This window comes from Macaca mulatta, chromosome 18 (genome assembly GCF_049350105.2).
Source record: "Macaca mulatta isolate MMU2019108-1 chromosome 18, T2T-MMU8v2.0, whole genome shotgun sequence".
NCBI classification, from domain to species: domain Eukaryota; kingdom Metazoa; phylum Chordata; class Mammalia; order Primates; family Cercopithecidae; genus Macaca; species Macaca mulatta.
The window spans coordinates 77,921,240-77,947,304 of NC_133423.1; the positions used below are offsets into that span (position 1 = coordinate 77,921,240).

The 26,065-nt window shown below is 38.8% G+C and overlaps 1 protein-coding gene across 3 annotated transcripts in view; it reads left to right on the forward strand.

Annotated features, from left to right (window-relative positions):
• Positions 1 to 26,065, forward strand: part of ARHGAP28 (Rho GTPase activating protein 28) — a 198,080-nt gene that overhangs the window by 94,452 nt on the left and 77,563 nt on the right. For all 3 annotated transcript variants that reach the window (XM_028838212.2, XM_077974761.1, XM_015121571.3), the window contains 2 exons: positions 9,040 to 9,242; positions 19,226 to 19,443. In XM_028838212.2, the coding sequence (XP_028694045.2) occupies positions 9,040 to 9,242; positions 19,226 to 19,443 (421 nt within the window). The remainder of the gene's footprint in view (positions 1 to 9,039; positions 9,243 to 19,225; positions 19,444 to 26,065) is intronic.

Here is a 26,065-nt window from a genome sequence, read left to right on the forward strand (position 1 = left end):
AACAGATTATATTTCAATTTGTCATATATAACACACACACATATATAATTTCTGTACAGGCATACCTCAATATATTGTGGGTTTGGTTTTAGACCTCTGCAATAAAGCTAATGAATTTTTGGTTGGAAGTTGTTCATTCTTCCATTGCCACCGTTCCCATTACTTGCATAGTGCTGTACTCAGAAGTTATCCATAAATGCCTAACAACTTAATTACTGATGTGAATGTCATTGGTTTTTTTTTAAAAAAAAGAAAGAAAGAAAGAAAGAATCCAACCCTCCATATTCCCTGCTGTGTAAGTAAAGATTTGTTGGCTGTTTTAAGCCTTCCCAATCTACAAACACATTTTTCTGTATCCTTTGCTGGCAACAGAGAGGTTGAGGCAGACCTGTTTACCTGTTGATGAATAGCTTTGGTCGCTTTCTTCTTTTCCCCTAAGAGAGATGATACCAGCCAGGCAAGTAACAGACAGAGAAAACTGATGGGATGGCAGAAAGATAGAAAAAGAGAGTTGGGAGCCTGGGAATGAAGGCAGAAACCCCTTCTGTGTTCTTGATCCTGTTAGTCTGAAACTATGGCTTCTTTTTATCATTATTGCCTTTCAAGTGCTTTTTTGCAGGACACGCAAGTTGAGTTGTTTATAAACATGTTAGAATCCAAAGATTACTGAGAAGCCAGAGCATAAGAAACAAGGGATTTGTCCTCTTCCTCTATCTGAATGGCCTCCTGAGGAAGCTAAAAGGGCAGACAGCTGTGGAACTGGACTGTGCCAGGGTCTATGCCAGAAAGTCAGTGGTTTCTTTTGAAAAAGCCCTGCTACAGGCTTACTGTAATCAATATCCACGGGAATTTCTCCAGGGGTCCACACCGCGCTGCCACTAGCATCATTCAACGGCAGTGACAAATAATGGAGAACTCAGTCTTTCTCTTCTCTAGTAGAGGGAAGGCGAAATCTTTGGTTTTGGTATAGTCTTCCCAAAGCTCGTGGAATCTGTTCAGTTTGAGAGCAACGTGAAGATATTCCCTGTACATGTAGGTGGGGATATTTTCAGCAGGAAGTTCCATAATGTACTGATCAAAGCCAGACCAAGACATGGGGTTAGGCTGATAATCTGGTAGCCCTTACAATTGAGAATCATTGTGTGAAGGCCAGGTGTGGTGGCTCACACCTGTAATCCCAGCACTTTGGGAGGCTGAGGCAGGAGAATTGCTTGAACTCAGGAGTTCAAGATTAGTCTGGGTAACCCAACAAGACCTCATCTGTACTAAAAACAAAAAATTAGCCAGATGTGGTGGTGCACACCTGTGGTCCCAGCTACGTGGGAGGCTGAGGCAGGGGGATCTCTTGAGTCTAGAAGATTGAGGCTGCAGGTAGCTATGATCGCACCACTGCACTCCAGCCTGGTTGACAGAGACCCTGTCTCGAAAAAAAGTCAGGAGTTCAAGACCAGCCTGGCCAACATGGTGAAACCCCGTCTCTACTAAAAATACAAAAATTAGCTGGGCATGGTGGCGCGTGCCTGTAATCCCAGCTACTCGGGAGGCTGAGGCAGGAGAATAGATTGAACTGGGACCTGGGAGACAGAGGTTTCAGTGAGCCGAGATCGTGCCACTGCACTCCAGCCTGAGCTACAGAGCGAGACTCTGTTCCAAAAAAAAAAAACAAGAAGAGAGAATTGTTAGATGCCACCCACCTTAGGAGGCAGATTGTGTGGACTATAAATTGTTACTTGAATATTTCCCTCAGTGGGGTACACAGGGTGTCCCATCTCACTCTGCCCCAAATGACTTATTAAAGGATTCCTTCTAATCATCCATTAGGAATGATTTTGGCTGCAAATAACAAACATAACTAAGATGAAAGTAGTTTTAAAAAATAGGCATTTATTTTTCTTACATTTCTGGAAGTCCAGAGATAGGCAGCATCTGGTGTTATTTCCAAAACTCAGTAATATCAAGGCCAATTGCTACAATTTCTTGACTTTTCTCATAATGGACAAGGTGGCTACTGCAGCATTCCAAGGAGGGAGAAGGGGAAAGAGAAAGGGGTGGCACCTACATCAGTAAAACAAAGGATTTCACTGAAACCCTGGAGAAGACTTTTACTTATGTGACTTTGGCCAGAATTGTGTCAGATGGCCACTTCTGGGCCAGGGGAGTTGGGACAACAGGGTTGGGAACGGAATTGGGTCAGAGAGCAATTCTGACAAATACAGTTTTATTTATCTCATGATATTTGTAGGGATATTTTTATGTACCTGTTATATTTTAGCACCTGTGATAGCCATACCCTAAATCTAGCTCTGAACATGCTATCAAATTAATTAAATTGTAGCAATCACTAACACATGGGTTGACTATGTGACCGGCGTTTTACGTATATTAATTCACTCCTCGTAACAGCCCCTCGAAGTGCATGTGATTAATATCCCCATTTTGCTGTTTAGGAAATGGAGTCACAGAGGTTCAGTAGTTTGTTCAAGATTATAGAGCTGTAGCCTGCATTCAAACCTGTGCTAGCTGGCTTCAGAGTTTTTGTCTAAATCACCACACTACATCACTTCTCTGCTATAAAAATATTTACAGCTATAAGCAGTTACACAAATACCTGAGGGGGCTTTTGAAATTAAGAACAATTACAGGAGGGAGAGCATTTGGACCGGATGGGGAAAGGTTGACTTCCTGTCCTGGATCCACTGACGCTAGTCATTCATTCGGCAAGTATTTCTGCGTTGTTTTCCTTTGCCACACACTGTGTTAAGAAGACAAACATGGTTCCTCTATATTCTAGTGGGGAAAATAGACCCCCCAAAACAAAGCAAGCAAATGAGTGAATGAAGTGTTTATTATTAATGAATGAGAAGCAGGGAGCACCGAGAGCTGACACAGTGAATAACTGGAGGAATGCTACATTAGAGTGGCCTGGAAAGGACCCCCCAAGAGGTGCCATTTATGTTGCGAGCTGAGTGATGAGAAGCATCTTGCTGCAGAAATCGCTTGGGGAGAAAGAAGGTTCCAGGAAGAAAGAACAGAAAGTAAATTTCCTAAGGGAAGAAAGACCTTGGCTTTTTACAGAAACTGAGGAAAGATTAGCGTGCCCAGTGCTAATGCTGTGGGAGAGTGATGTAAGGTGAGGCTAGCAAAGAAGTTTGAGGACAGGAGGTGCTGAGCCTTGAAGTCACAGAACAGAATTCACATTTACTTATAACTGCAAGGGGAAGCTATGTGTCCCCACTTTACTCCCAGTAACTCTCTCCATTGCTGTGCAATGAGACATATGATACTGGCTTTGGCTACTCCATGGGGTGCATATAAGGATCAAATGATGTAATGTGGATGATAGTAACTCGTTACGTATAAACTTCTCCATAAAATAACAGATAATAAAGGCCTATAGAGTATTTCATAGTAAGAAGTCTGTCTTTTAAAAATATTTTTTGGAATATACTCAACAACTAAACTTGTGGTTACACAGAGCAAGCTGTGCATAAACAAATGCAACTTTTAAAAATATCTGTTATGTTTACAATGTTTTGTGGGAGTTCCGCTACCAGTTAGGATGTAGATTAGTTTGTGACAGACTATCGTTCCCACTGTAGCAGCTAGAGAAAAAAAAGAATAAATATAAAAATCTGTATTTTAAAAACTATATTGAAGAGCTGTGGATACAAAGAAGTCTAAAGGAGCCAAGTTCCAGGGAAGAAGAACTCTTGTGACGTGAGCAGAGCCGAGTGGTCATTACCTCCCTGGGCATGTCTGCTTCCTGAGTTTCTGCACTTCTGGGCCAAAGGTCACACCTGTCTAGGTGGAGGGACTCTACTGGGGCGAGAAGACACCAGTGGAGCTGTTAATGGCTGCCTGCACTAGCACAAGAGATTGGAGTTTGTAGAAGCTCCAAATGCAGAGCTAGTTCTCCCCAGTGAACAACTCTACCCCTTGGGATTTTTGCTGGGAGCCCTGGCAGTACAGGATCCCAGCAACACAGGGGACCAAGCTGTATAGCAGAGAGAGATCTCTGTAGTCCCATGGTGTTTATCCCGAAACCCTTTTAGCAGGAGGGACCTGTAGTACACACAGGACAGATTTCCCCCTTGAAGCATTTCAAACCAGAGATAGATGAAAACTAAAGTAAATTGCAACTCAGCCCAGACCCAGCTCAACTCCTGATTGGATTGACATGCTCTGCCTCTCACTCCATCTACCAAATAGAGGAAAACCTTTCCCTTTCTGGGGGAAACCTGTATTTACTCCAGCTTTCTAGAGTTCTTTTAAAAACAACATTGCCATCTAATAAAAAGTTATGAAATACGTGAAGAAGAAGGAAAACATGACCTATAAACAATTGGTTGATTTTAAATCAATATTTAATCAGACACATTCACAGCACAGATATTGATGTTAACAGATAAGATCTTTCAAATAACAATTATAATTATAATATGTTATAGAAATTAGAGGATAGATGGACAAAAAATTGATAAAAATGTGGATAATGTCAACGGAGAAACTGAATCTCTAAAAAGAACTAATTGGATATTCTTGATATGAAAAAATACAATATTGGAGGCCGGGCGCGGTGGCTCAAGCCTGTAATCCCAGCACTTTGGGAGGCCGAGGCGGGCGGATCACAAGGTCAGGAGATCGAGACCACAGTGAAACCCTGTCTCTACTAAAAATACAAAAAATTAGCCGGGCGCGGTGGCGGGCGCCTGTAGTCCTAGCTACTCAGGAGGCTGAGGCAGGAGAATGGCGTGAACCCGGGAGGCGGAGCTTGCAGTGAGCTGAGATCGCGCCACTGCACTCCAGCCTGGGCTACAGAGCGAGACTCCGTCTCAGAAAAAAAAAAAAAAAAAAAATACAGTATTGGAAGTGAAGTATTCATTGGAAGACTTAGCTAACTGAACACAGTAGAAGTGAGGAAAAATGAAGACAGGGCAATAGAAGTTTTTTAACTGAAGCACAGAGAGAGTTGGGGGAGGGAAGCAAAGCAGATTATGAAGGACATTTGGGGCAACATCAAACAGCCTGACAGTATGTTATTGGAGTTCCAGGAGAGGAGAGAGGAAAAGTGACAGAAGACATACTGGAAGAGAAAATGGATATGGATATATTCCAAAATTGATGAAAGACATTAGCCCACAGATTGAAGCTCAGTAAACCTCAATCAGAATTGAGAACTACACTCAAATTGCTAAAAGCGAAAGATAAAGATAAAATCTATTATGAGCAGATAGAACAGATACTATATTTAAAAGAACATCAGTAAGAATTGTAACTGACTCTCATCAGAATCAATAGACTCAACAATGAATGACTTCTTTAAAAGAATTTAAACAAAAACTGCTATCCTAGAGTTCTATGCCCAGTAAAAAATATTTGTCAAAAATGGAAATAAATTAAAAACATATTCAGAAATAAAGTTGAGGGAATTTGTTGTCAGCAGATCCACAGCACAAGAAATGCTAAGGAATGAGAGAGAAAATGCTCAAGGAAGTTCTCAAAACTGAAGAGAAAGGATCTGTTGTGGAAACACAGATATGTAGGAAGGAATGAAAAACTCTAGAAAAGATAAATATAAAAGACCATGTATTTCGTTTTTCAAAAAACTTACTATTTTAAAGCAACAACGATAATAACTATTGGGGGATGTAAACATGTGAGAAAGGAACATAGATGGCAACAGTAATATAAAGGGTAGAGGGAGAATTATATTCTGTAAGATATTTACACTGTTGTGAAGTTATAAAATACTAATTCCATATGAATAGTAATAAAGTTCTCTGGTATCTACTAAAATATAGTATAAGTTATGACTAAAAAGTCAATGGAAGAAAAAATAGAATAATAAAATCTTTCTTTAATGCCACTTTGAATTTATGATAGTTATCATACACTTAAAATTTAATTCTAAACCTTGTGTTTATCCAACAAAAGTTTCTGTCTAACACAATTGCATTCAATTTGTCATGTAATATTTTCCTAGTATTGTTTGGGAATAAAAAGGCACAAACAGCTAATGAAGCCTAAACTCCCTTTTCTCCTAATATGGTGAGGTATGAAGCTGCCCATTAAGGCTCATCAAACTGTTGGATGGTCCTGAGGGTCAAAATTACGTAATGTTTCAAGAGTGGAAATTCATGGTTCCTTCTCCACCCTGGGGTGAAGGAGAAATATTTGTATCTCTAACCAAAAATGTGAGAGCTCTTCCAAGTGCTCTTATCCCCAAAAATGCTGTCTGACTTCTTTGCCAAAAAAAAGTTGATCATTGTGATTAAAGGATTCTTTGGGTGGACTATTTCAGAAGGAACCAGTGTGTTACTCAGCTGCTCATGACCAATAATATTTCACATCTGTTCTCCCTGTCCCCAGCAGAGTTTTATGAAGCTCTCTTCCCTGAGATTCCATTAGTATACCCTTTGCATGAATAAGAAACAAATGTACTATAATTGAAATATCATTATTAGCCCTAAATCTATCTTCCTCATGTCTTCTGTGATTTACCTATTATTTCACAAATTTTTACTTATGCAAATATTTTCAGTGTTTGGGTATATCTGCTTGTTTGCTTAATTTCTAAGATCTATGATAGTATCCAGGTGCAGCCATTGAGGTGGTATTACCGTATTGGCTTGAAAAAAAAATGTCTGCATGTTTTTGAGTCAGGAAAACAAAGCAGTTTATAGAACAATATCAGTATGATACAGATGGGAGGAAAAGACCTTCTATTTTTGCTTTATACAATTGTATATTAGACATATACGCTTATACTGCATTATAATTTTAAAAATATGGTCCATGTCTACTATTAAGACTATCTTTTTTTTATAAGTCAAGCATATTTATTTTTTAAAGGAATTAACCTAAAAAATCTAGAACTAAGAAAAGTGTTAGATATCCGTATACTCTTTCTGAGTCTGGTACATGGAGGGCAGGAGGCTGATTGCATTTTTAAAAGAAGTAGGTGTTTATATACTAGTACTCTGAATTTGTTAGTGGTTTTCAGTATTAGTCGTATTGCAAAAGGAAGAAGTCTTCAAAGCCTACAAATAATAAAATTAGTAATAACAGTCTTAGTATCTTGTTGATTTTATAGGTATTTCACCTGCTAGAATGTGTCTTGACTTGTTGAACTATAAAGAATACGGTGAAAATTATCACCCAGTTATCAAACAAAACTGCCTAAAATTCTTATTGCACAACACATAAAAAATAAAAGTAGATATTTCATATTTTCCTGAAATGTTTTAGTTTAAAAAATAAATTGGCTATCTTGCTGTTCAGTTAATGTTCAAAACTAGAACTACAGTCAGATACTATGAAACGATCAATGATAAAATTCCAGAAATTGCTACTAAATTTAGATGCAATTTAGAAATCCAGGAGGATTCCTAGATGTGTACAGCTTATGAGCAAATGGAAATTTTGGGGTATTATCATGGAAACATTATTTTGCCTCTCTTTAGGTACTCTCGTGAATATAATGTGCTTTACATTAGCCATGGCTAAATTTGATAACAATCCACTGCTGCTCTGCATGTCAAAAATATAATTGTCCTAAGTCATCATAAAACCCACAGTGGACGTTACTGTGCCATTGGCCTGGTTACCTCTTTCCACCTGGGAGCTCTTGAGTGAAACAGCCCATACATTGCTTAAGAGTTAGTTTTGGTCTTTTTGTCCAATTCCACTTGAACCCAAAGAGAAGAAGGCAAGCTTGGAGGAGGTTCTTTGAAAGGAGTTGCAAACCCACACCAACACGAAGTCCTCATTCCTCCCCACCCCATCCCACTCCTCCCCACCCCATCCCACTCCTCCCCACCCCATCCCACTCCTATCCCCTGGAAGTAGCCATTCTACTTTCTGTCTATGAATTTGACTACTTAGCACCACAAATAAATGAAATCATTTGTCTTTTTGTGAGTGGCTTTTCCACTTAGCACAATGTCTTCAAGTTTCATCCATGTTGTTTATTGTGTCAGAATTTCCTTCCTTTATACACATTTTGCTTGTCCATTCATCCATTGATAGCACTTGGGTTGCTTCTAACTTTTGGCTCTTGGAAGTGGCCAATAGCCAAAACGCTATTACATGAATGCTCTTAGCATGGATGTACAAATATTCCTTTGAGTCCCTGCTCTCAATTCTTTTGAGTATATACCCAGCAGTGGAATTGCTGGGTCTCATGTTGGCTCTATTTTTAATTTTTTGAGACACTGCCATACTGTTTTCCATTGAAAGCTTCCCCATTTTACATTCTCACCAACAGTGCACAAGGGTTGCAATTTCTCTACATGTTCACCAACACTTGTTATTTTCTGTTTTTTTTTTTGTTTGTTTGTTTAATAATAACCACCCTAATGGGTGTGAGCAGCAACTCTTATGCCCTTCTCTGCCTTCACCATAGATAATATACATAAACAAACTTTTACTGTGCATATTTTGACTAGTGTAAGCAACTTTGCATTTTATGAGTGTTTAAAAATTATTAAAAACATTTTCATGTTAATTCCTATATGGCCACGGAGTCATTATAAAGTACAGAGAATTTTTTAGCCAGGTGTGGTGGCTTATGCCTGTAATCCAGCACTTTGGGAGGCTGAGGCAGGCGGATCACAAGGTCAGCAGTTCAAGACCAGCCTGGCCAACATGGTGAAACCCCATCTCTACTAAAAATATAAAAATTAGCTGGGTGTGGTGGTGGGTGCCTGTATTCCCAGCTACTCGGGAGGCGGAAGCAGGAGAATCCCTTGAACCCAGCAGGCGGAGCTTGCAGTGAGCCAAGATCACGCCACTGTACTCCATCCAGCCTGGGCAACAGAGCGAGACTCTGTCTCAAAAAATAATTTTAAAAAATTATACAGTATAGAGAATTTTTTTAAAAGGGCCACGACTGAGTGATTATTCCCTCAAACCCATCTCTACCATGGTAATTCCACTTCTCCATTTAATTTAAACTTAATTAAACTTAAATTCAATTTTGTGACTTTATAACATAAAAGTATAAAAAGTTTTTATTCATAGATATTATTCTTTCCTCAGAAAATCCATTCCTCGCTGCCGAAGAATTAACAGGATGCTCTCCAATGAATCCCTCCATCCTCCTGCCTTCAGCCGTTCCAACTCAGAAGCCTCCGTAGACAGCGCCTCCATGGAGGATTTCTGGCGGGAAATAGAAAGTATTAAAGAGAGCAGCATGGGAGGGCAAGAAGAGCCACCACCAGCTGAGGTCACACCTGCGGATGGTAAGATACTGGATTTGTCTTCCTAAATGCTGACTGGCTGTCTCTCCTGCCCTCTCTTACTCTGTTCATAGGCAGAAATCATCCCACCAGTAGTTTAACCAATGAATCAACAGCATCTGGCATATTGATGATCTACTCCCACTGATTGGTTTATATTACTGTACTGGCTCAGGGTGGCTTTTATCCCAGGTGACATGGCCCGAGGACGGCTGGACCTCAACAAAAATACACATTGATGCCTTCTATACCGCTACTGAGGGATGCTGTGCCTATCTATTGGTTTGATTCATTACCATCAAGCAGATTGAGTATTCTAATTCCGACAGCTTTTACATTTGTCTACTTATTTGTTATTATTAATTAGAGTAATTAATACCTGACTATTAATTACTATTAACTAGAGAGAGAGGAATTTTAGCAGTATAATTGTGAAGAAGAAAAATTTGACTTTAAAGCATTTACTGGTATTACTATATTAGATTGTCTTGTATTCCACCAAATAAAAGACATGTTGTTGTTTTTCCAACTTTTATTTTAGATGCACAAGGGGTACATGTGCGGGTGTCTTACATGGTTATATTGCACTCAGGTAGCGAGCATAGTACCTGGTAGGTAGTTTTTTGACCCATTCCTCTTTACCTATCTCAGCGCTCTAGTAGTCCACAGTGTCTCTTGTTCCCATGTTTATGTTCGTGCGTGCTTAGTGTTTAGCACCCGCTTACAAGTGAGAACATGCAGTATTTAGTTTTCCCTTCCTGTGTTAATTTGTTTAGGATTATGGCCACCAGTTCCATTCTCATTGCTGCAAAGGACATGATTTCACTCTCTTTTATGGCTGCATAGTATCCCATCTTGTATATATACCACATTTTCTTTATCCAGTCCTCCAATGACGGGTAGCTAGGTGGATTCCATGTCTTTGCAGTTGTGAATAGCATGGCAATGAAGATACAAGTGCATGTGTCTTTTTAGTACAATAATCTATTTTGTTTTGGGTTTATACCCAGTAATGGGATTTCTGGGTCAAATGGTAGCTCTCTTTTAAGTTCTTTGAGAAATCTCCAAACTGCTTTCCACAGTGGCTGAACTAATTTACACTCCCACCCACAATAGTACTTAAGCATTCTCTTTTCTCTGCAGCATTGCCAGTGTCTGGTTTTTTTTTTTCTGTTTGTTTGTTTTTTTGACGTTTTTGATAGTAGCCATTCTGACTGGTGTGAGATGATATCTCAGTTTGGTTTTGATTTGCATTTCTCTGATAATTAGTGATGATGAGCATTTTTAAATATATTTGTTGTCTGTTTGTATGTCTTCTTTTGAAAAGTATATGCTCATATTCTTTGCCCATTTTTAATGGAGTTATTTGCTTTTTGCTTATTGATTTGTTTAAACTCCTTATAGATTCTGGATATTAGATCTCTGTCAGATGCATAGTTTGTGAATATTTTCTCCCATTCTCTAGGTTGTCTGTTTACTCTGTTAATGGTTTCTTTTGCTGTGTAGAAGCATGTTAGTTTAATCAGGTCCCACTTGTCAATTTTTGTTTTTATAGAAATTACTTTTGGGGACTTGGCCAAACATTGTGCCAAGACTGATGTCAGGAAGGATGTTTCCTACATTTTCTTCTAGTGTTTTTATAGTTTGAGGTCTTACATTTAAATTTTTAATCCATCTTGAGTTAATTTTTGTATGTGGTGAAAGGTAAGGGTCCAGTTTCATTCTTCTGCATATGGCTAGCCAGTTATCCCAGCACCATTTATTGAATAGGGAGTCCTTTACCCATTGCTTGTGAAACTAAATGGAAGATGGAGGAGTGGGGAAAAAGCACCAATAAACACTATGATTGTCCTTAGTTCTCAAAAACAGCAAAACTACTCACAGTGGATTAAAAGCATAGGTCAGTCATCAATTCCAGGCCCTAACTATCAACAAGCAAATGTGTAAGACATCCAAAAAAGACTAAAGGTAGTTTAGTACGTATACACCTAAGAGTGTTTCCATTAGCCAGTGATTAACCTCAAGACAGCTGGCAGGATAAACTGAACGGTTAGAAAGTATTTTCATTCTTCATTCTCATTTCTGAGTCTCTTTCTCAGGACTAAGAAATCATTAAGATGTACCCCCGTTAACATACATCCAATATTACTTGAAATAAAAAGCCCTGCCACACACTTAACCAAGAATCTATTCAAGGGAACTATCCTCCACCAGTGAAATGTATTCTTACTCCTATTACTTGCTTGCTTAGATTTTGCCTTTTTAGATCCAGAAAGACAGGAAGACACATAAAGGAAAATACCTATTATCCCCTACCCCCTTTTTCTTACTATCTACCCAGCTAGCTAGCTGTTCATATTAAACACCACGAGTTCACAATGATAACCTCCAATTTCAATCCAGCTCCACAGGGCTTGTTGCTGTCTTCCCTTTTTCTGTATTTGGAACTCTCTTCTCTAATGATAAACCTGGCTCCCACTCTGTACTTTGTATTTACTTATTTGCTCAAGCCTAGAATACACAGGAAATATTTTCAGGTTTGCTAACCTAACTGCTCCAAAAGCAGACCTACTAATTACAGTTTGTTATTTATTTGCAGATTTTTTTCCTTGAAGCATTTGCACAGATCTTAAACATACAATTCAATGAGCTTTGACAAATGCGTGCACTCTTATAATCTCACGCTGATCAAGATAGATAACATTTCAATCAACCCAGAAAATTTCTTCATGCTTTTACCCAGTCTCACGCCTCCCAATGACTTGCCAACCCTGGCCAGAGACAACCATTGTTCCCAGTTTTTGCATCATAGATAATTTTGGGGTTCGGCTTCTTTCACTGAGCATGTTTTTGAGATTCTAGTAGGATATCAATAGTTTACTTCTCTTTACTGTTAAGTAGTTTGTTTCAGTTTACTAGGGCTGCTGTAACAGAAAGTCCACAAAACTAGTGGCTTACGTAACAAAGTACCACACTAGTGGCTTGAAACAACAGGACTAGCAGCCCAAAATTAAGGTGTCAAGCTGGGCCGTGCTCTCTTGGGGAGTTCTAGGGGAGAATGCGTTCCATGTCTATCTCAGCTTCTGGTGTTGCTGGCAATCCTTGGTGTTCCTTGACTGTTGACAACACATTGTGCCATTCTCTGTCCTGTAGTTCATAGCATACTCCCTATGTTTGTCTGTGTTTCTTCTCTTCTTATAAAGATACCGGTTATGTTGGATTAAGGGCCCACCCTACTCCAGTATGACATCATCTCAATTTTTTTTTCACTTCATCTATCATTTATTTGTGTTAGGAGCATTCCAGTTCCACTCTATTAGTTATTATAAAATATGCCATAGATTATTATTAACCATAGTCACCCTACTGTGCTACTAAATTCTAGATTTTATTCACCCTTTCTTTTTTTTTCTTTACAATGTTATAATGTGAATGCTATTCTTTTTTTATTATTATACTTTTAAGTTCTGGGGTACATGTGCAGAACGTGCAGTTTTATTATATAGGTATACATGTGCCATGGTGTTTTAATGCATCCATCAACCCTTCACCTACATTGGGTATTTCTCCTAATGCTATCCCTCTCCCAGCCCCCCACCCCTCTACAGGCCCTGGTGTGTGATGTTCCCCTCCCTGTGTCCATGTATTCTCATTGTTCACCTCCCACTTAGGAGTGAGAACATGCAGTGTTTGGTTTTTCTGTTCTTGTGTTAGTTTGCTGAGAAAGATGGTTTCCAGCTTCATCCATGTCCCTGCAAAGGACATGAACTTATCCTTTTTTATGGCTGCATAGTATTCCAACCTCATCTTAATTATGTCTGCAAAAGCTTTGTTTCCAAATAAGGTTATATTCATAGATACCAGGGTTTAAGACTTCAGCATATCTTTTTGGGGGACATAACTCAACCCATAACAGTAATATTCCATTGCATGAATATGCCACAATTTGTTTATCCATCTAATTTTTAATTTGAGCATTGTTTACAATTTTGCTTACGCTGAATAATGCCATTATGAGCAATCTTGTGGAAGTCTTTTTGTATAGATATGTTTTTATTTCTCTTGGACGTATGTATTTTTCACAGAATGTTTAACTACATAAGAAACTGCCAGCATTTTTCCAAAGTAGTTGTACTATTTTACACCCCTTCCAGCAATGTATGACAGACAGTTCCATTTCCACATCATTGCAACACTCAGTGCTTTCATTCTCCATCATATGAGTGATTCTAGTGGATATGTGGGGTATCTCATTATGGTTGTAATTACATTTCCCTGATGACTCACGATGTTGAACTTTTCTCCTGTGCTTATTGTCTTTTCATGCATCTTGCTTTGTGAAAACTCTTGCCTATTTTTTAAAACTTTTAAAAACTTTTTATTACTGTGTATTCTTGATACAAGTCCTTTGTCAGATATATTTATTGCAGATGTTTTCTTACTGTCTGTGACTTGTCTATTCATATTCTCAATGGGGTCTTTTAATTGGGTTCGCCTCTGTCTTTTCAGTTGTTGCTGGCATATAGAAATACAGTTAATTTTTGTATCTTGACGTTACAAACCATTACCTTCCTAAATTCATTTTCTAGTAGTTGTCTACTAGATTTCTTAGGATTATCTCCATAAGCAAAGAGGTCATCTATGAATAGAGACAGTTTTCCTTTCTGATATTTTGTGCTTTTATTTTTGATCTTGCCTTCTTGTACTGGCTAGGGCTTCTAGTACAAATTGAATAGAAGTGGTGACAGCACATGCATATCCTTGTCATGTTCCCAGTTTTATAGGGAACGGGTTCAGTACTCACCACTAGACATGATGGTAATTGTAAACTTTCTGTAAATGCTCTTTACCAGATAGCTTTCTATTCCTAGTTTTTCTGGCAGTAATGTGAATGGGTGTTGAATTATATAATGTGCTTTTCTAGTATGTTGGTTCTTTGAAAACAAATTAATAAAATCTACATCTCCTTTTGTTTATGTTTCTGTGTTTAATTTGCTTTTTTCCTGTGTTAAGATAGAAACCTAGACCATTAATTTTAAATCTTTCGTCTTTTTGAATATGTACAGTTCTTTATAAGCATTGCTATCACTCCATCCCACAAATTTTGATATGTTATATCTTGAAGTCTGCTTCGTCTAGTAATTACATAGTCATTCTGGCTTTCTTAGGGTTTATAGGGTTATTCTTTGCAAGATATATCTTTTTTCATCCATTTACTTTCTACCTGTCTGTCTGTGTTTTTCTTCACAATTTCTTCATAGTTTCTATGCTTACGTTTCAGCTATATTGCTTTAATTGGTTTTGTTGCTGTTCAGGCATTTTAATATTCATCCATAATTTATCATAGTCTACTTAGATAAATACTGTGCGTCTCTATATCAAATATAAGAATCTTGCAGCAGTAGAATTCCATTCTTCTTCCTGCCCGGTGCTTTGTACTATTGTCTTATGTATAGCATCTGCATACGTTGTACATACATCAATGCAATGTTGTCATTTTTGCTTTAAGATGTCATATGTACTTATAGTTTTTAAATTTTGAAATAATCCCAAATGTATAGGGAAGTCACAAGTACAATTTTAAAGACTGCTTGTTTCAGGGACCATTTGAGAGTAACTTGCCATCCTGATGCTCTATCACTCCCAAGTACTTTAGGTATTATATATATATACACGTACATACCTATACAGAGAAAGCCATTCCCTGTATAATCACAGCATACTATTAAAATTAATAAATTGTTTTTAATATATTACTATCATCCAATCCTCAGACTGCTGTCATTTCTATATTACCTTTTATGACAAAAAAAACCCTCTAGTTTAGAATCACTTGTTATGTTTAACTGAAAAACATGTTTCTCTTTCTTCTCTCTCTTTCTCTCTCTCTCTCCTCTTTATAGTCTGGAACAGTTTCTTAGCCTTTCTTTGAATTTTATGACCTTGACACTTGAAAATTATAGGTAATTTTATAGATGCTCCTCTGTATCAGACAATTTGGGTTTGTGTGATGTTTCCCGATGACTTAGACTCAGGTTATACATCTTGGGCAAGTTGTGATATTGTGTTCTCATGGCAGCCTGTCAGGTGGCTCATAATTTTAATTTGTTCTGTCACTGATGATGTCCACTTTAATCAGTTACTTAAGGTGGTATATACATGCAAGTTTCTCCAATGTGAACTTAGTCATTTCATTTTTGTAGTTACTGTTTTCTTGGAAGGTACCTTCACACTATATAAACATCCCACTCTACACCAAATCATTTCTTTGTATCAGAATGTACTCCTGGTTTATTTAGTGGGTTTATCTTTTACTGGCATTCATTTCAATGCTCAGATTTCCCCACATTTTATCTGGGAGTCAGTTAGGGAATATATATGGAGACTCCAAGCATCCCATTTAAAAACAGCTGCTGAAAGCTGTTTTTAACTAACCAAGATTACAGATGTTGCATAGAGCAGGGCAAACAGTGGAGGTTATGAGTCAAGTGAACTGTGGGAACTAAAATGAACTCCCTTTAGAGCAGGATAAGGAATACAGCATCTCCAATAGGGCACTCTGGAAGGTGTTAGTGTTAGAGTGATTTTAAAAAGCAGAATTTTTTTTTCTCTCAAGGAGTTGATAATGTAGTGGAAGAGAAAGTAATTAATGAAATAATATAAATATATTTGGAGGAGAAAACTACTTGAAGGAAGAAGAAACAGCAGTGTTAGGATTGATAGCAGTAGGACATGACCTTATCTGATGGGTGCAGGGAAAAAGAGACTTTCCTGAGAAAAAGATGGAGAAACTGAGATCTGAAAGATGGGTGTCCAGTAATTATGAGGTCAAGTAGAAGGACTGACATGTCCAAAGACCTTGTGACAAAATAGAATGTTGAACTTTTGAGGAATCCAAAGTAGGCCAGTATTGCCAGAGAACAGGAGAGGAGTATGGTATAAGCGTGTCCAGAAATGTAAGCAGTTTCACATCTTGTTGGCTATGTTAGGGGTTTTCTTAGTCATAAGAGCAGGGAAAAACTGTAGAATTATTTTTGTTCATTTGAAAGGGCTCATTTAGTTATAATATGGATAATAGATTAGAAGAGGATCAAGAATGTCATTGGAGGAACTGTTGGGGGTCTATCACAGCAGTCCACGAGAGAGAGGATATAGCTCTGACCTGGGTCATGGCAGAAGATATAAAGGAAGATGGACATTTTGAGCAATAATAAGGGGGCAATATGAAAAGGTCTTGGGGATGTGTTGGAGTTGATGTGTGAAAGAGAGGGAGATGTCAAGAATGCCTCCTGGGTTACTCTCTTGCCTAATTACATTGGATGGTGAGTTTTGTTTGTTGAAATATAGAATCCTGAAAGAGACCTAGAATTGGGAGTGAGAAATACGAGTTCGGGTTTGAAAACAGTGAACAAGACATATGAATGACAGAGCCAAGTGGATATTGACTAGGCAGTCAGATATATGGAATGGGAATTCAAAGGAGTTCTCTGTGTTGAAGTTATACATTTGGCAACTGGTGTGAGCAGCCAACAGGAGTAACACTGATATCTGCCCTGGACGTTTCTTACCTGTGGAAAACATACATCCTACTTAGGCTGCAGTTTAAGGACTTAGACCATCCTCACCTCCGATTTATGTCAACTCCAGTCCTACCAAGTACTCTTTCCTCCCACTCTGTCATTACTCCTTACATAGGTGGAGGAGAAAAACACAACTTTTTAAAATTTTAATATTAACATATTAAATATTAAATTGTACATTTTATCTTCAGAAATTAAAAGCTTATCCATAGCTTAAGGAAGAGCTCCATGTCATAACTCTTAACTTAAAGGGCTTATGATTTAAATTATGGCTGCCAATCATAAATTCACTTTTCATTTTTTGTTAAAGGGACAGCTTATGAAACAAATGAACAATTAAAATAAGATAGCAAATTAAATATTGGCCTAGCTAAGAAGCTGGGCCTGTAAGACACATTCAAGGGTTTGTTTATACACCAGTGATGCAATAATGTAAGCAGAATCCAGTACTCCTAGACTAATGCTTTGGCATGCTGTTTACAAATTAGTCTAATCTGCTCTTTTAACAACGCTCATTTGGGTAATGCCTCCTTAGCACAGTTCCCAGAAACATATATGTAGTAGATTTTCTGTTACAGGACACTGTTATTCTGATTTCCTTATATTTCTATATATTGAGGAATTTTAGGTTTTTGAATTTTCTTCTGAAAAAAGCAATTAACATTCAGAATAAGGAGAAAGGTGGGAGAATGAACATCAATTGAATACCGACTTTGTTCCAGATTCTTTGCTACCTGTCATAAATACATTGATTTTAAAAAAATCCTCATAGGCCCCTAATCCTTTTGTTATTATTACTCTCACTGTTGTGTTTTTCTCTAATTTGGTCTTGAGGTCTCTCTCCGGTGAGTGGCTATAAACTAATCCTGCTCTGATGGAGCTACAGGGGATTTGGTCACTGATGTTTGCCTTTCAAAGGATACCTCTTTATCCTGGTGGGTGGCCTAATACCTTCGTGTTCAAGCCATGACCGGGTGTCCCTCTCACAGGAAGCTCATTTGTACTGGCAGATGCTATAAGAGAGCCCTGACTGGAAATAAGCTAGGTTCAGGTGTGTTGGCCAGGTGAGACACAGAGGAGGCAACTCAGCAAAACACATGAAATAAGAGAAAGGACAGATCTCCGGGAGAAGACGGCAGCTCGTTTCTCAGGGCCAATGGGAAGGGGCAGCCGTCCAGGACACTTGCAATCAACAAGCAGCAGGGAACAGGAAAGAGTGAGAGTGAGTGAGGGACCTGGGGACCAGAGCCTCAATTAGGATCTAAACATTACCGAAGCAGGTTTCCCACCAGGAGTCCTAATTGGCAGGTTTAGAGCAAGCCGGGATTCGCGCTGTGATGGAGAGGTGGTCACTGCACCGTATCTGCGCAGTTCCTGTAGGGGGTGTGGGTTGGAGGGATGCGTCAGGCAGGTTGTATCCAGCTGTCTCATAGGAAGTCATCACCAAGAGGTGATTGTATCAGGCAGATACCTGGATCTGCTCTGTGGAGGAATTGGGAGGAGTTGGACACCTGGAAACCACATCAAGAGTGACTAAGCCCTGCTTCTGGTATGAGAAAGTTAAGCCCATATTCAAAAGGGAGGCAAAACGATGTAAAACTATAGAGGTTCACTATGCTCATTTTGCTGAGAGGACACTGAGGTCTCGAGATATCGTAAGACTTAGGAATCAGGCAGCTGGTGAATGGTGGCCCTGGCATTTGAACCTCCATGTGAGTGATTGAAAAACCAATTTGTGGCCGGGCGCGGTGGCTCAAGCCTGTAATCCCAGCACTTTGGGAGGCCAAGACGGGCGGATCACGAGGTCAGAAGATCGAGACCATCCTGGCTAACACGGTGAAACCCCGTCTCTACTAAAAAATACAAAAAACTAGCCGGGCGAGGTGGCGGGCGCCTGTAGTCCCAGCTACTCGGGAGGCTGAGGCAGGAGAATGGCGTGAACCCGGGAGGCGGAGCTTGCAGTGAGCTGAGATCCGGCCACTGCACTCCAGCCTGGGCGACAGAGCAAGACTCCGTCTCAAAAAAAAAAAGAAAAAAAAAAAAAAAAGAAAAACCAATTTGTATTCCATTAAATCATGTTTTTTTTCTATTACAGTTTTACTTTAAAGATTCATGTTTTATCACTTTTTGAAATTAGTAGGCCAGATATGACTCATGTTTAACTCTCTAGCAGGAAAATTTACCTTACCAAGTCTGCCAATTACCTTACTGTACTAGAAAATACTTTAAAATTTGACTTATTTAAAAAATACAATGCAGACTTACATTCATTCTTGTAGTTCTTTCCCATAATTACTGTAAAAAAAAATACAAATATTATTTACCAATACTTCTTATCTGATATTCACATGGCATCCAATCATACAGAAAATATTCTAACCCTCTCTTGGTAATGTTCTTTTACAGAAGGAGAACTTGAAGCAGAATGGCTGCAAGATGTGGGTTTATCAACTCTGATCTCAGGTGATGAAGAGGAAGATGGCAAAGCCTTGCTCTCTACATTGACTCGAACCCAAGCAGCAGCCGTGGAAAAGAGATACAATACCTATACCCAGACCATGAGGAAAAAGAATAAGCAATCTGTCAGGGATGTCAGAGACATTTTTGGAGTCAGGGAATCTCCTGTAAGTAAGAGCTCAAACATGGCTCAAAAGGTGCTTGGTTTGATTGGGGATGTGGGTAGGGTGGGGCTGGGGTAGAAAAAATATCAGAAATGTCTGGTTGGGTGGTTCCATTCTAACTTTTTGAGAGAACTAAAGCAGACAGCACAGTGCAAATTTTTACAAGTTTGAACTTAAGTGATCATTATCTCCTGTACTGCAGTCTCCCTCAATACTAAACTTACTCCCTTGTTTGTTGAAATCAGAGAGTGACTTCCTTGGCAGTGGAACAAGTCTTTGTGGGTAGAATCCAGGGACCCTTTACTTCAATTTCAGCACTGAATGGAAACTCTGTGGTCGGGCAAAGGAGTCCTAGGGAAGTGGACTTAAGTATTGTACACAAGACCAGGTGGTTTGGTTTGAATGGAGGGTGGGGATGAGAGATCAGGTAGGGTAGCCTTTATGTTCAGATAAATTAAAATGGTCAAAAAATGAAAATACGAGCATTAATTAAGTGGGCAAGAGAATGATTCAGAAAACCATAAGGGAAACATCCCATGTTTTATGATAAATGGCTGGTTGAAGTTCTAGCTTACCCTTAGCAATTTCATGTCCCCAATTTTACATCTAAGGCTATTACTCATGTTTTCCTATGTCTACCTTTGTTTTACTGCTAGCTCTGTCTTACAGCTTACTTGTTCATTTATTCATTGCATAATTGCAATGTTACATTACAATAACTGCATCACAGATGCGAAAGATGCATTATCTGTGCAAGATCCTAGGTTAGGTTCTATGCAGATGGGCTTCTTGAAACATTTTGGATAACTAGTATACAGAAAAAAGGAAATTTGATGTTCAGCTGCAATTAGAGATAAGTTACCTGGGCAAGCTAGTTAATCACTCTGATTTAGGTTTCTTGTCTGATTAATTATAGTATCAGTAATGGCATACATGAAAACTTCAGGGGTATTGAGTAGAAATCATGGTTGAAGACAGTCTCCAATTTGAATTACTTAAGGTTGTCTGTAAATCATATCTTCTTTTAGATAAAGTAATCACATTGGGTAGTTGCCAAGGCAGCTCATATAGGCCCAGTTAACCTTTGCATTTGTGCTAACAGTGTCCTAGAATAGCACTATCCCTTAGAACTTTCTATAGTGATGGAAATGGTCTACTTCTGTCCATTATGGTAGCTCCAGTTACATCTGACTACCAACACTTTAAATGTGGCTAGTGTGAGAAATTGAATTTTTAATTTTTCTTAATCTTAATTGATTTAAATATGAACAGTCACATGTAGCTTGTAGCTTATGTATTGAATAACATAGTTCTAGAATCTTCTGCCATATATAATGATATAACTTATGGTGAGTGCATTTTGAATTCTGAGCTATTTGGACTTTCAACCTAGTGTAAACCTGTGTCTTTCTGGATGGTGGGATTGTCTACAGCTGTAACTGAGTAAAGGTGACTTCCACAATGTGAGGCAAGGACATTAGCTACAGGTGTCCTGACCAAGATGCCTACTATAGTAAAGGGCTGTCTTGCTGGTTTAAATTCCTTGGCCCTGATGTTTTGGTATTTTTCATCTGACCATCCGTATCAGATGTTCTTATTCAGATATCACTCAGCAGCATCATGGCTTGTGATCACAAACTGGTCCTTCTGTCTAGTGGCACTTAGAGTCCTGTATGCTATGACACTGCAGCAGTACCAAGGGATGATTTTATGGGAAATTGGGATAGACTCCATAACAACAACCAAAAAAATGAAGGACAAGTAACGTGTCTTGTGGGTTTTGAAAAGGCTGTTATACTTAACAATCTTTTTGAAAGTCTTCAGGGACTTTCTACTTGAGAAGCAGTAGTCAAATGCTTTGTTTTAGTTAGATTCACATTCACCAACATAATTTTTTTTTTTTTTTTTTTGAGACGGAGTCTCGCTTTGTCGCCCAGGCTGGAGTGCAGTAGCGCAATCTCGGCTCACTGCAAGCTCTGCCTCCTGAGTTCACGCCATTCTCCTGCCTCAGCCTCCTGAGTAACTGGGACTAGAGGTGGCCGCCACCACGCCTGGCTAATTTTGTTTTTGTATTTTTAGTAGAGACGGGGTTTCACCGTGTCAGCCAGGATGGTCTCTATCTCCTGACCTCGTGATCCACCCGCCTCGGCCTCCCAAACTGCTGGGATTACAGGCGTGAACCACCGCGCCCGGCCATAATTTTTTTAGATTAAGAGTTAGTGTAAGTGTCTAAGTCAGCCTCTCCCTTTACATTTTATTTGGTGTTTGAAGAAAGGAAAGAGGAAAGCAAATATGAATTGTACTATTTGTACTAAATCTTTGGGATTTATTGACAAATTTGTTTCAGGATGGTGTATTAGAAAAAGGAAAACTTTGTTTCCTAGCCCGAAGTTCTAATTGATGAATACCTTTCACCTACGATGATCATTCATGTTCATTTGACTTATGATGTACATTTGACTTGTGATAGTCATTCATGTTCATTTGAAATTCATCTTTCAAATGAATTTTCTTTCAAAATACATGAAGAGCAGCTCTCCTTCTTTCCACTTTTAAGCATTCAGGTATGGCAAGCTCAGCTATTCTGCTGGGTTCTAGCTGGAGCACTGGGATACCCTTCTGTTCTGGTGGTTTCTTTCTTCCTTTCTTGTACCCACCAAAGTGGATCCCAAAGATCTACAATACCTAGTAGATTCCAGCTGGTGGGAGACTAGAAAAATTGCAAGTGGGTGATTTGCTATTACTGTAAATAAAAAGAGGGCCTGCGCCTGGAAATTCTTCTGAAAACAAAAAATTCCCTTGATTATTTTTCACTTGTCTCCAGGATCATCTTGAGAGGATCCTAAAATCTTTGCATCCATGCTGTCTTTCTCACTTCTATTTCCAGATACTTCAGACTTTGAATTTTGCTTTTCCCTAGGAAACTGTGAAATTAAAAAGGGTTTCTAGGCTCTTCCCAAATCCTCCATTTACTCAGTGCATTACTAGAGAATGCATAACTATTCTCTTCAGATTTCCTAAGACTTTGGACTTCTAGTAATGGAAAAACAGCAAGATAAAGGGTATTTTTTGTGCACCTTCTTCTTTCATTTAGACCCCAAAGGGAAAGATAAAGTACTCAGTTCCTCAAAATGAAATGTCTTTTGCTTCACTGAGACAGGCAAATGGAATAAACTGGTGTCTAACTCCTGGAAAGACCAAAGGAGGGCCTAACAGGGTGCTTTTGTGGTGAGGAGTGAGGAATGGCCCAGGGTTCTTCCTTATGTCTGCCTTCCTCTCTTTCCTTCCAGTCCTGCTACTGAAGCCTCAGGTCTAGAGAGAATTGAGAATGGGGACTAAGGAAGTGGGTGGGCACAGGAGAAAGAAAGACTATATATTCTAGGGAGTCAAAAGGTCTTGTGCTATCTTGGAAAATAGGGCAGTCAGTGAAATGAAATCAGTGTAAGTTTGGCATTGTCTAAGATGCTTAAAAAATTCAGATTGTTCCTTGTCAGAGATGTAAAAAGCTATATAAACCTAGCTTTTAAAAAAATATTTATAATATATAAGGCCTAAGAAACATCTTCACAGATTTTTTTTCCTAAAAAATTCAGCATCTGTTTTTGCAAGAAATTTGGAAGCTTCTAGAGAATGTACCTAAACTTTTTCAGTTTTCTATTTGAATTTGACAACATAAACACCAATTCCTCTGTTCCTCCTCCTGTCCTGTGTCTCTGGGGTCCATCGCTTTCTCTCTCTCTCTCTCTCTGTCTCTCTTTCTCTCTCTCTCTCTCTCTCTCCCTCCCCCCTCTCTCTTCCCCCCTGCCCCCACCAGTTGTGTGTCCCCCTCCCTATCCCTTCGTTTCCCCCCATCCCTTCTTATTCTTTCTTTGGCATCATTTACCTACATTAATTCAATAATTACCGAAGATTTTCCATTTCACTTTCTTAGTGAAGTCTTATAATCAGTTTCATAAGGAGATTTTGCATTAATCTTAGATGTATAAATTTGACCCAATATACTTATCTAGTAAGGATATAAGTACAAGTAAAATAGATAAGTATAAGATAAATACTTATATCTTTATATTGTATAAAATACTTATAAAGATTTATATTGTATAAAATACTTACAAAGACACAAGTATTTATCTTATACTTATCTATAAATTCAGTAATTTAGAAAATAGATATGTGGATTATATGGTTCTTCTCTTAATTTTTTTCGTATATAGAATCCCATGCTCATGTTCTCACTCATAGGTGGGAACTGAACAATGAGATCACTTGGACCCGGGAAGGGGAACATCACACACCAGGGCCTATCATGGGGAGGGGGGAAGGGGAAGGGATTGCATTGGGAGTTATACCTGATGTAAATGACAAGTTGATGGGTGCTGACGAGTTGATGGGTGCAGCACACCAACATGGCACAAGTATACATATGTAACAAACCTGCACGTTATGCACATGTACCCTAGAACTTAAAGTATTAAAAAAAAAAAAAAAAAAATCCCATGCTCAAAATCACTTGGCTTCAGAGTTTGTAAGATATGGGTCCATTATCTTTTCTTATGTACCATTGCTGTGGGGAAGTACAATGTCTGCATCAATCCTATTCCTTTACATAACAGATGGGAAAGCCTTTGAATTTTATTTTTATTGCTGGAAACTTGAAATTTCACCAACTTTATCTTTTTAAAAAATTCATCCTGGTCAGTACTAAGCGAGCTCTTACAATCTGAGAACTAGTTCTTTTTTCAGGTTCTACATATTTTCTTCTAGCATTTAAAACAAGTGTTTGTTTGTTCATTTTATTTTCTTGATTATCTCCTTCTGAAACTCCTGTTAGATGATTGTTGCACTGTTTGGATTGAACCTCTGTGTCTCTTAAATGTTCTTATATTTTCCAAGCTTATTTTGGCCACGGCTGTTTTAACACTATGCCTTTCATTCCTTAAAAATTTGGCCAGGCATGATGGCTGACACCTGTAATCCCAGCACTTTGGGAGGTTAAGGCAAGAGGATGGCTTGAACTCAGGAGTTTGAGACCAGCCTGGGCAGCATAGCAAGACCATGTCTCTACAAAAGAAAATTTTTTTAATTAGCCAGTTGTGGTGGCACATACCTGCTGTCCCATACCTATTGTTTCAGCTACTCAGGAGGCTGAGGTGGGAGAATCACATGAGCCTGGGAGGTCAAGGCTGCAGTGAGCCATGACTGGGCTACTTAACTCCATCCTGGAAGACAGAATGATAGATCCTGTCTCAAAAAGAAAAAAAATTTAATGGTCATATTGCTAATTTACTGAAGGCCTTCCCCTTGCCCTGACTTCCCTTTCATTATAGCTAGCATCTGTTCTTGTTTCTTTTTTTTTGGCTCTCAGAAAGCATTTATTAAACTTCATTTTACAACATTTTGAAGCTCCCCCAAACACCGTGGCAAACACCACTCAATTAAATTCTCCCAGTAATCCAGGTGTTAAGACACAAAATTTGTGCTGACCCACCAGACCACAGCTGTCTTTGTAAGAGGTTTTTTGAGTCTTCCTGCTACCGTTTGTCACAGCATGGCAAAATCCAAACATTCCCATCACCAAAATACATCCCAATGTTGTAGAACAGTTAAATCTTTCTCAACTACATCACAAACAATAATCCTATATTTCTATGTTTTTATAATACAAAACACTGACTTTGGTCAACAATTAAAAAACATTTACTAAGTTCAATAACAATAGAAGGAGTCCAGGGCATGCCAATCTCATATAAAAGGTGCTCTCACTGATAAAACTGAGAGCCAATAAGGTGATAAATCATTTGCTCAAATACAAAGTCCAACAATATTTTAAAATAAGCCTAAAATCTGAACCTCCTGAAAGGATCTTTTTATTATTATTATTATTATTATTATTATAATACTTTAAGTTCTAGGGTACATGTGCATAACGTGCAGGTTTGTTACATATGTATACTTGTGCCATGTTGGTGTGCTGCACCCATCAACTCGTCAGCACCCATCAACTCGTCATTTACATCAGGTATAACTCCCAATGCAATCCCACCCCTCTCCCCGCTCCCCCCTCCCCCCTCCCCCCTCCCCATGATAGGCCCCAGTGTGTGATGTTCCCCTTCCCGAGTCCAAGTGATCTCATTGTTCAGTTCCCACCTATGAGTGAGAACATGCGGTGCTTGGTTTTCTGTTCTTGTGATAGTTTGCTAAGAATGATGGTTTCCAGCTGCATCCATGTCCCTACAAAGGACACAAACTCATCCTTTTTTATGGCTGCATAGTATTCCATGGTGTATATGTGCCACATTTTCTTAATCCAGTCTGTCACTAATGGACACTTGGGTTGATTCCAAGTCTTTGCTATTGTGAATAGTGCCGCAATAAACATACGTGTGCATGTGTCTTTATGGCAGCATGATTTATAATCCTTTGGGTATATACCCAGTAATGGGATGGCTGGGTCATATGGTACATCTAGTTCTAGATCCTTGAGGAATTGCCATACTGTTTTCCATAATGGTTGAACTAGTTTACAATCCCACCAACAGTGTAAAAGTGTTCCTATTTCTCCACATCCTCTCCAGCACCTGTTGTTTCCTGACTTTTTAATGATCGCCATTCTAACTGGTGTGAG